This window comes from Poecilia formosa, unplaced genomic scaffold, assembly GCF_000485575.1.
Source record: "Poecilia formosa unplaced genomic scaffold, Poecilia_formosa-5.1.2 Scaffold288, whole genome shotgun sequence".
Taxonomy (NCBI): Eukaryota; Metazoa; Chordata; class Actinopteri; order Cyprinodontiformes; family Poeciliidae; genus Poecilia; species Poecilia formosa.
Genome location: NW_006800227.1, coordinates 501,693 through 513,556, shown reverse-complemented (window position 1 = coordinate 513,556; position 11,864 = coordinate 501,693). Strand labels below are relative to the sequence as shown.

General features: G+C 38.6%; 1 protein-coding gene and 1 long non-coding RNA gene across 2 annotated transcripts in view; one reads left to right on the top strand and one right to left on the bottom strand.

Annotated features, from left to right (window-relative positions):
• Positions 1-1,809: 1,809 nt before the first annotated feature.
• LOC103151685 (tripartite motif-containing protein 16-like) overlaps positions 1,810-11,864 on the bottom strand; it is a 21,270-nt gene continuing 11,215 nt past the window's right edge. Inside the window, exon 2 of the mRNA XM_016681627.1 lies at positions 1,810-2,747. Within this exon, the coding sequence (XP_016537113.1) occupies positions 2,049-2,747 (699 nt within the window). The 3' untranslated portion in view covers positions 1,810-2,048. The remainder of the gene's footprint in view (positions 2,748-11,864) is intronic.
• Positions 3,067-11,864, top strand: part of LOC107838633 (uncharacterized) — a 14,109-nt gene continuing 5,311 nt past the window's right edge. Inside the window, exons 1-2 of the long non-coding RNA XR_001664710.1 lie at positions 3,067-3,128; positions 7,615-7,625. This is a non-coding gene — a long non-coding RNA (uncharacterized LOC107838633). The remainder of the gene's footprint in view (positions 3,129-7,614; positions 7,626-11,864) is intronic.

Genomic DNA, 11,864 nt, shown 5'->3' with positions numbered 1-11,864 from the left:
TATTTCTTTTCTTTTAGGGCCACAAAGGCAACATAACAAAAATATCCACCAGGGGGTGCTCTAGTGCGGTTTTCAAAATCTTACTGGTCCAGCTTAACTACACAAAAGGCAGCACACTACTTACAGTTAGTGTAACCTGTAGGAGCAATGATGCACTAAGAAATAAATATGACGTTGAACATGGTCAACATGGAAAGTGTCATGTCAGTCTTATTCAACCCCCTTCAAATAAAGTGTTACCGTATTGATTAATTGTGAAAATAATAAGTGTCTCTTTGTTTTATGTAATGCTGGTGTAAGTAATTTGTATGCTGAAGTCATTTAGGAAAATGTTTTTCGTTTTAGCTCATAGTAAGAACGGCTATTTTGCTATGTTAGCTAATATTAAGCCTTGTATGTTGCAGTTTATGATGGCCAAAGTGATGGTAGTGGTCAGAGGCCACTCTTCAATAAACAACTAAAAAAGAAAGAAGTTTGGTTATTGGAGCGTCGTTGTCTGGCTGTCTAGCGGCTGAAAAGACCGAAAACTCAGGGCGAGGACAGCACAAGTAGTGTTGGTATTCTTCGTGTGTGAGATAATTTACCAACTCTTTAGTAGTAAAACATTTTCTGCACAGTAAAAATCTGCAGGTAAACTATTACTTGAGCAAGTTTTGTATTGGAGGACTCTGAACTCAATAAAACTTGGTGTTTGTGTTACATAAATAAGAGATGAAATCAACAAAAGCAGGTTTCTTTTTGAAAATCTTAATCTTACTGTAACAGATGCATTAATTTACAGTCACGATTAAACAGTTAATAATAGAATTTGAATATGCCAGTATTAGCTTTAAATCGGAGGCCAATTTTGCAGGTTGGTTATGTTGGAGTTCAGTTTTGTTTATTCACATGCAGAATGACGTATGGGAAACCTGTTAAAGGAAAAATGTTTATTTGAAAACAGCACATAAAATGATGAAAGATTTATTAAACATTTTCTTTCTTCCATGGTTTGGGAGCAGTTATGGCTGAGGAGGAGAGGTAGGTTAGTGATGACAAGAAAATATGGAACTGAGAAACTGAGTTTCTTACTGGTGAAGGAGACTAAGTGGTGAGAGGGGAGATGAATCAAGTTTGTGGGGTGAGAGAGTGGAACTAATGAGGGTCCAACGCAATTATACCAGGTACAACTTTAAAGAGATTGTGCAATCAAAACAAGCCCACTTGTGCCTTCGTAGTCCACTCCTGGGGCCCCAGGAGGATCCTCAGTCAATTTTGGGCTCTTAGGGGTCACCAGAAGGTCACTAACAATAACGTGCACTGAAACCGGGATGGTAGAGTTGGCCATGAGTGTGGTTGCCCCCTCTGCTTCAGCTAGGGGCTCCCTGTGGTCACGGCATGTACAGTTTTAAAGAGTGGCACCAACAGATTGAAAAAACCCAACCTGTATCTTCATATCCCACTAAACAACATCTTCTCGTCTAACTTGAGATGTTTAGTAACATCTCAAGTTAGACTACATTGCATTGCTCTACTGCATTAGCTCAACGTTTTCTAGACCCATTACTGTTCAGGATTAAAAACAGCTGCTCTTCTTTGTTATAATTATTTTAAAAATGCATTTTATATTCTTCCAATCGGATTGATGTTTTTCCTGTACAGACATGAATTGTGTTAACTTTATTTAATTAATATTAACCCTTTCATGCATGAATTATGATCCTTTGTGTCAGGATTTTTCCCCCAATTTATTTTATTTTCTTAAGGTATTAAAAAAAAGGCAGGAAATTTTTTTCTTTGAAAATTAATTTTTTATTATTTTTTTTCTTTTTAGGTTATCAATTGCAATTTTCTCCAAATACAAAGTTATTTGAAAAATACATCAGTAGTATAGTTCTTTAAGGGGTTATCTGATGCCACAATATTTTTTGTCGACATCAGATACATCCTACAGCAGAAGGAGGGACTGGGTAGGTTGGCATGCTTTTTTGTCTGTCGGCCATATTGGATTCAACAAAAATAATTTCTTCCATTTGCACACAGACCACTGGACATTTGATCACTGCTGACTATTTAGGTTTAATGAACTCAACATAGGATTTGTTACCTAAGAGCCAAATCCCAGCATGAAGCGGCTGAGTGAATCTGGTCTGGACTCTGTGGAGGAGAGTCATGGTTTCAGAGACGCTGTAGAAAGACAGAATACCTGCTCTGTGGTCCAGGTACACTCCTATTCTGGAGGAAACTGGACCTGGTACTGGAGTTTTAGTGTTGTTGTGATAAAATGTGTAGCTGTTTGTGTCAAAATATAACGACCAGGATTGGTCATCAAGTCCAAATAAACATTCATCTGATCTTCCTTCGCTGATGTTCTTGTATGAAACTGCTACATGAACTGTTGCTTTCCCTTCTCCTCTAATCTCAACCTCCCAGTAACAACGTCCAGTCAGACTCTCTCTGCTCAGGACCTGAGCATAATAAGTGAATCTGTCTGGATGATCAGGATAAGACTGTTGTTGTTCCAGTCGTGTTACTTTTCTGTTCCCATCAGACAACAACAACATATTGTGGACTGTGTTTGGATCCAGAGTGATTTCTGTTGAATATTTTAAGAATCCAGCTCTGCTCTTTGGTTCTGGTACTAAAACATCCTCATCATTAATTTTCAGTGGCATGTTTTTTGATCCGTCTCTCAAGATGTCCAGTAGTTTGTCTCTGAGCTCTGACACAGCTGCTGTCACGTCCTCAAAGTGTCTCAGAGGACGGATGTTGANTGGATTTGTTGTCGACTCTCCTGGAGCTTCTTCTGCTTCTCAGCCCTTTCTTCTGCAGCTGGGACTGTTTCATGGCCTTTATGTTCCTCCATTAAGCAGAGATAACAGATACACTGCTGATCAGTACGACAGAAGATCTTCATCACCTCATCATGATGGGCGCAGATGTTCTGCTGGAGGTTCTTGGAGGGATTCACCAGCTTGTGTTTCTTCAGTCCAGGAACGTCATAATGAGGTTGGAGGTGATCCTGACAATAAGAAACCAAACAAACCAGACAGGACTTGACAGCTTTCCTCTTCCTCCCAATACAGACATCACAGGCTACATCTTCAGGTCCAGCATAGCAGTGATCAGCTGGAGCAGCTTGAAGTCCAGTCTTCTTCAAATCCTCCACCAACTCTGTTAACATGACACTTTTCTCCAGTCCAGGCCTCGGTTTGAACTCTGTCCTGCACTGAGGGCAGCTGTAGATTCCCCTCTGATCTTCTCCATCCCAGTGGCATTTAATACAGTTCATACAGTAACTGTGTCCACAGGGAATAGTCACCGGATCCTTCAGAAGATCCAAACAAATGGAACAAGAAATTTTTCCTGGATCCATCCACCTGTCTGATTTTCCTTCTCAGCCACACTGAATGTCTCTGTTTTCTCTTCCTTCTCTAAATGTGTACCAGAAGAAGCCAAACACAGTTTGTTAATTGCTGATCTGCAGGAGTTTCATGGGTCACCTCTGTGGTCCTAAAGCCTAAAGAAAAATGGGAGGAAACAAGAAATGTAGCAGCAGAGCTGAAATCAGAGCCAATAGAAGGGACGAGCTGAAAATCAGTTGTTGTTGGGAGGGGCAAAGGAGCTCTAAAGACTTCAGGTTCCTACTACATTTTGCCACCATTTCCGGGTTTTTAAACTTTTATAGTTAAGATACACATGTTGGCCTCCTTTTAACCATGTTTTGACATTTGAGAACTCTGTAAAACGTTGTATGTGAATTGGAAAAATAATAGTTGAAATCAGCAAGAACAGTTATAAATGTTAAACTTACTTCAATGTAATAATTTATTAAACAGTCAGTTTTTCATTAATTTAAAAATGAATTGCTATTTGAGCATCTCAACAGCAATTAAACATTTGGAAGTTATTTTTGCCATGAAGCATACAGGTGCCTGTTTACACAACACCAATGCAGAACAATGAGCAATGACCTGAAAGAACCAATACATGCTGGACATTAATGTGGGATGAAATACAAGGTCATTCAGAAGACTTGAAATCTTTGACCTTATACCAGAATTATTATTCACAAGTGGAAAACAGTCAATAATCTGACCAGGTGTTGTTGCCCATGCTAATTCTCCCCCAAGCTAGACTGTGGTACAGTGAGAAAAAACACAAAATGAAATCTTAGATTCTCTATGAGCTTTAAATTGTGAATTGAATTTAAGGTTGTGTCAGAATATTTAGCAAAAGACTGAACAGATGTAGCTGTTTGGATGTGTTGAACCTTTAAACTGACAACCCACTGCAAAAAGATAAAATCATGCTGGGACAGTTTCATGGCCTTTATGTTCCTCCATAGCACAGAGGTAACAGATGCACTGCTGATCAGTACGACAGAAGATCTTCATCACCTCATCATGATGAGAGCAGATGTTTTGGTAGAGAGTCTTCAAGGGATTCACCAGCATGTGTTTCTTTAATGGTGGAACATCATAGTGACATTGGAGGTGATTGTCACAATAAGAAGCCAGGCAGGATAAACATGACTTGACAGCTTTCCTCTTCCTCCCAGTGCAGACATCACAGGCCACATCTTCAGGTCCAGCATAGCAGTGATCAGCTGGAGCAGCTTGGAGTCCAGTCCTTTTCAGCTCCTCCACTAAATCTGCTAACATGATGTTTTTCACCAGAATGGGTCTTGATACAAATATTTGTCTGCACTGAGGACAGCTGTACTTTCCCTTTTTATCTTCTCCATCCCAGAAGTCATTAATACAGTTCATACAGTAACTGTGTCCACAGGGAATAGTCACCGGATCCTTCAGNGTGCAGAGATAACAGATACACTGCTGATCAGTACGACAGAAGATCTTCATCACCTCATCATGACGAGAGCAGATGTTTTGATGGAGAGTCTTTGAAGGATTCACCAGCTTGTGTTTCTTCAGTACAGGCACACAATAGTGAGGTTGGAGGTGATTGTCACAATAAGAAACCATACAGACCAAACAGGACTTGACAGCTTTCATCTTCCTCCCAGTGCAGACATCACAGGCCACATCTTCAGGTCCAGCATAGCAGTGATCAGCTGGAGCAGCTTGGAGTCCAGTCTTCTTCAGATCATCCACCAACTCAGCTAACATGAAGTTTTTCTCCAGTCCAGGCCTCGGTATGAACTCTTTCCTGCACTGAGGGCAGCTGTAGATTCTCCTCTGATCTTTTCCATCCCAGTGGTCTTTAATACAGTTCATACAGTAGCTGTGTCCACAGGGAATAGTCACTGGATTCTTCAGTAGATCCAAACAGATGGAACAGGAGAATTTTTCTGAATCCATTTGATTTCTTCTCTGAGAAATTTCACTTCTCAACAATACTGAATGTCTGAAGTTCCTCTTTTTCCTGTAGATGTGTCTCACAAGAAATGAAACACCAAGTTGTTGCTGATCTGCAGCAGTTTATGTGCTCAGCTTAAGGATCCTGCAGATACTGACACTTTCAGATAATTGAAATGGGAAGAACCAGAAATGCAGCAGCAAGAAGGAGCTTGCCAGCAGTTTTTTTTTCTATAGATCTTGGGAATAACAGAGGGCTTCTAAAGGCATGTCACTTCATGTCGAGTTTTTGAAATATTTCAATTCAGACTCTGAAATTGTTCTTCATTTAACCACATTTACTGTTCCATTTACTTTTTCATGCATCTTAGCTCTCACAAGTTACATTCACTGTAACCAATGTTAATATTATTCATCTGTGTGAATACATTTACCAACTCTACAGTAGTAAAATGTTTGTTGTACAATAAAGATTTGTAAGTTTATTACTTGAGCAAGATTTTTGCGTTAGAGGACTGAATTCTACCAAAGAAATATGTATCGTACAGATAAGAGGTCAAATCAACAAAATCTGCAGGTTTCATGCTGAGAATTCAGTAAGTTAAATATTCAACAGCTAATTTGAACATTTTAGCAGTAGCTACCGGATTATCCATGTGGAGAACATCTTTGCGGTTTCTGAAACTGATGGCCCCAAACATTATGACATCTTGACTGTTTCCCCCGTCATCTTCCTCAGGAGTTCAGACAGTTAAACAAAAAATTGCCTCTTCAAAATAAAAGCATCACAACTCAAACAGCAAGTTAACCATAGGTAAAAGTAAGTAAAGGTTATACAGGTAAGGACCTTCTAAGTTATTATTACAAACCATTTGCACATTGTCAACATTTTATCCACATACTACCCAGATACTGCAAATGTTCTTATATTTAATCTTTACCTGCTTTTATATTTGTTCTAAACTGTATAAATATTGATAAGATGTGGAACAAAAAAGAGTAGCTTTAATAAATCTGCTGCCAGATTAACATGTTATAATATTGACTTCCACTGTTCATTTATTTGGTTAAAGTTGTTTATTTGACGAGTAGTTAAATATTCAACATGGATTCTCCTCTGATTTTCTTCATCCCAGTATCGTCTAATCCAGTTCATACAGTAACTGTGTCCACAGGGAATAGTCACTGGATCCATCAGTAGATCCTGACAGGTGGAACAGGAGAACTTCACAGAATCCACTGGATTTTCTGACTGCTCTATTTTAGCTCTGAAAAGCATTAGGAATCTCTTTAAGTTCTTCTAAAGAAAATAAATGTGTCAGTCCTGAAGTCATCTTATCTGCAGCCTTTTGGCTTGTCAGCTCTTGTCTTTTTCCGCATAGAGATCATACCGATCACAAAACTGTCCCATATGTTAGAAGGAAGGAACCAAGAAACCTAAAAGGGACTTTACTTGGTGTTAGATTTCAGGAAAAAGAAGCTGCTTGCTTTTCCACCTCACCTTTATGGAAAGCTGTAGTGAGATAATATATAATTTACAGAAAACTGATTAGACAATATGACAAAAAAAATCAGCTCAAATTACTCTCAGCCAGAGACTAAAGAACCATAACTTACCATAATTTAATGCAAAGATAAATACAGTTATAGAAAAAACGAGTTCAAATTTGCATTTCAGTTTCTTAAGACGTTGAGTGTATATGTTGAATTGGCTGCTGCTCATTTTTCTTCATAATGCTTTATACTATATTGTGGTATAATTCCAATAAATTTTTCACAGTGATACTGAAAATACTGAAAATAACTTTTTAGATGTATCCAATTTGAAATGTTACTTTTTAAATCACTCAACAGTGAATTCCCTTCCTTGTTATCTGAACTCCTATTTTTTTCTGCTCCAGTAAGAAGCTCCAGTTCACAGTGGATGTTATTTATCCCAAGGTCTTGTCTTAACTTGCTGCAGCTCTCAGACTCAGGATCAGTCTGTCTCTAAATATTAGACCTATACAAACTCTGGGACATTTTAAATCTCTACTAAAGACATGGGCTGACTTTTAGCAGAAGTCAAATGAAACATTGCTATTTATCAGCCTTAGTCGTTGTTGTTTCAGTCGTATTGTTTAATTTTCTAGTTGTACTGAATTCTCTTTTATATGTTTATTGCATAATTACCCCACATCTTCATCTTCCTCCCAGTCACAGGCCACATTTTCAGGTCCCACAACAGGATTTTTTTCCATTTTTTTATTTTTTATTTTCTTAAGGCATAAAAAAGGCAGGAAAAATTTTAGGATTTTTTTTTATTATTATTTAGTTTTTTTTTAGGTGATCAATTGTAATTTTCTTCTAATACAAAGTTGTTATTTGAAAAATACATCAGTAGTATTGTTATTTAAGGGATTATCTGATGTCACAATATTTTTTGTGGACATCAGATACATCCTACAGCAGAAGGAGGGACCGGGTAGGTTGGCATGCTTTTTTGTCTGTCGGCCATATTGGATTTAACAAAAAATTATTTATTGCATTTGCAGCTGATGGCCAGTAGTTAATGGTGTACTTTATGATGCATTAGTGTCAATTTTAGTGGTCATTGTGCATTTATAACATAAAAATCCACAAGAAGCACAAGAAAATGGCTTTTAGACAGCTGTCCACTGTAGTGACCACTATGCATGAAAGGGTTAAGTAGAATAAAATCCTCCCGACAAAAGAAGCTGGCACCGTCCCAGAAGTCAAGTTAATTACTTCCAGTCACTTTGAGCCAGAAAGTGCTCAAAGATAGTATTCTATTGATCTTAGTTCAATAGAATAATATCCTAATTGATATTAGGATATTTATTGATGAACTGGAGGAGGATGATTATAATTTCCATCAATTCACCTGTACATTTATCTCAACAACATTTGGCCTGAAATAGCAACAGTGAAGGAGACCAAAGAAACTGAAACTAAAATTTATATTTTAGATAACTGGACATTAGATCACTGCTGACTATTTAGGTTTAATGATCTCAACAAAGGATTTGTTACCTAAGAGCCAAATCCCAGCATACAGAGGCTGAGTGAATCTGGTCTGGACTCTATGGAGGAGAGTCATGGTTCCAGAGACGCTGTAGAAAGACAGAATACCTGCTCTGTGGTCCAGGTACACTCCTATTCTGGAGGAAACTGGACCTGATACTGGAGTTTCAGTGTTGTTGTAATAAAATGTGTAGCTGTTTGTGTCATAACGTAATGACCAGGATTGGTCATCAAGTCCAAATAAACATTCATCTGATCTTCCTTCGCTGATGTTCTTGTATGAAACTGCTACATGAACTGTTGCTTTTCCTCCTTCTCCTCTAATCTCCACCTCCCAGTAACAACGTCCAGTCAGACTCTCTCTGCTCAGGACCTGAGCATAATAAGTGAATCTGTCTGGATGATCAGGATAAGACTGTTGTTGTTCCAATCTAGTTACTTTTCTGTTCCCATCAGATAACAACAACCTACTGTGTACTGTGTTTGGATCCAGAGTGATTTCTGTTGAATATTTNGCAGAGATAACAGATACACTGCTGATCAGTACGACAGAAGATCTTCATCACCTCATCATGTCGAGAGCAGAAGTTGTCCTGGAGAGTCTTGGAGGGATTCACCAGCTTGTGTTTTTTCAGTCCAGGGACATCATAGTGAGATTGGAGGTCATTGTCACAATAAGAAACCATACAGACCAAACAGGACTTGACAGCTTTCATCTTCCTCCCAGTGCAGACATCACAGGCCACATCTTCAGGTCCAGCATAGCAGTGATCAGCTAGAGCAGCTTGGAGTCCAGTCTTCTTCAGATCCTCCACCAACTCTGATAAAATGATGGTTTTCACCAGGACAGGCCTTGGTTTGAACTCTTTCCTGCACTGAGGGCAGCTGTGGATTTTCCTCTGATCTTCATCCCAGTGGTTGTTAATACAGTTCATACAGTAACTGTGTCCACAGGGAATAGTCACCGGATCCTTCAGAAGATCCAAACAAATAGAGCAAGAAAGTTTTCCTGAATCCATCTGATTTCTTCTCTGAGCCATTTCACTTCTCAGCAATACTGAATGTCTGAAGTTCCTCTTTTTCCTGTAGATGTGTCTCACAAGAAATGAAACACCAAGTTGTTGCTGATCCCCAGCAGTTGATGTGCACAGCTCAAGGATCCTACCAATACTGACACTTTCAGAACAGTGAAACAGGAAAAACCAGAAATGCAGCTGCAGAGTTGAACGCTGTCTTGAATAAAAGGGAGGAGCTTAGCAGCCGTTTTTCTTGGGAGGGGCAGAGGACTACTGAAGGCTTCAGATTGTACTTAAATTTGTCACTTCATCTCAAAGCTTTTTAAGCATTTCAATTCAGACTCTGAAATTGGCTTCCATTTAGCCAAATTTAATGTTCCATTTCATGCATCTTGGCTCCCACTAGTTACTCTCACTGTAACCAACGTTAATACTATTCATCTGAATGAACACATTTATTAACTCTTTTGTGGTGAACTGTTTGATGCTCATTAAAGATTTGTAAGCTTATTACATGTCCAAGTTTTTACATTAGAGGACTGAATTTTACAAAAAAAATGTTTCATAAGAGGTCAAATGAAACAATCTGCTTGCTTCATGCTGAAAATTCTCTGTTAAAATATTTAACAGTTAATTTGAGCATCTCAGGAGAAGCTCCTGGATTACCCTTGTTTGTGGAGATCAGCTTTGTAAATAATATCACAGTTTGTGAAACTGATGGCCCCAAACATTACGGCATCTTGGATCCTCCCAAACTGATCATCTTCCTCAGGAGTTCAGACAGTTAAACAAGAAATTGCCTGTTCAAAACAAAAGCATCACAACTCAAAATAGCAAGTTAAGCAGGAATAACTAAGGGTGATATAGGCAAGGATCTTTCAAGTTACTAGTATAAGTGATTTGCGCATAGTAGTCAAAATTTTATCCACATACCAGATACTGTAAATGTTCCTATACCTTGGCCTGTTTTTATGTTTGTTCTGTACTGTATAAATATCAATAAGAACAAAACATGAGTAACATGAATGAATCTGCTTATAGCATGTAAATATTATAACATTGACTTCCACTGTTCATTTATTTGGTTAAAGTTTTTTATTTGAGTAAAAGACAGGTATGATTATAACGTTTTTTGTTAAGAATGGTTTGGAAATGTAAATTTTGGGCTAATTATGCATTCAATCAATCCATTATCATTTGCTCTTGTAGCAGCAGTTTTCGTCTTTAGTAAGATGTGCTTCAATTCCTCATAATCCTTCATCAAAAGATGTTTGTTTGATGTGAGACACGTGACGTATGCAAGTTATGTAGCGTAGAATCAGTGAATCTGTGATCGATCTCATTGGTCTGCTGAAGAAATCTGAGGACTCGCAATCACCTGAAGTACTTAAACCTGGCTCGACATAGTTGGACTTCCTGAGCCCAGCTTGGTCTTTGTGAAACGGAAAAAAGTCAGGATGAACTATGGTTCATTTCTGCTGTTAAGTCAAGCATGGCTTTGACTCTTATCCTTCATTTCTGGATTCTACTCTAGTCTCTGGGCAATGAAGAAATGACAACAATGATGGAGATTAAAGAAACTGAAAGTACAATACACATTTTAACCAAATGGATCGCTGGATCAGATCACTGCTGACTATTTATGTTTATTCAACTCAACAGAGACTCCATCATTATAAACCCCAATCCCAGCATGTAGCGGCTGAGTGAATCTGGTCTGGACTCTGTGGAGGAGAGTCATGGTTTCAGAGACGCTGTAGAAAGACAGAATACCTGCTGTGTGGTCCAGGTACACTCCTATTCTGGAGGAAACTGGACCTGATACTGGAGTTTCAAAGTTGCTGTGGCAAAATCTGTACCCGTTTTTGAAACAAATCAAAGACCAAGATTTGTCGTTCAATCCAAATAAACATTCATTTGATCTTCCTTCTCTGCTGATGTTCTTATACGAAACTGCTACAGCAACTCCTTCTCCGCTCCACTCCACCTCCCAGTAACAACGTCCAGTCAGACTCTCTCTACTCAGGACCTGAGGGATATCACTAAATCTGTCTGGATGATCAGAATAAAGCACTTCTTCCAGTTTTTCAGTTTTTTGTTCTTGTTTTTCCACTTCTTGTTTGTCTTTTTCTTCTTCATCCTCTACTTCATCTTCTTCATCCTCTACTTCATCTTCTTCATCTTCGTTGTCTTCATCTTCGTTGTCTTCATCTTTGTTGCCTTCTTCTACATCTTCTTCTTGTACTTCATCTTCTTCATGTTCTTCTTCGTCCAAAGTTGATACTTTTCTGTGATCCTCAGAAAATAACAGTTCTCTATGTGCTGTGTTTGGATCCAGAGTGATTTCTTCTGAATATTTTAAGAATCCAGCTCTGGTCTTTGGTTCTCGTTCTGGTTCTGACAGTAGAACATCCACATCACTTATTGCCAGTTCAATGTTTGTCCATGTGTCTCTCAGGATGTCCTGTAGTTTGTCTCTGGACTCTGTCACAGCTGCTGTCACGTCCTCAAAGTGTCTCAGAGG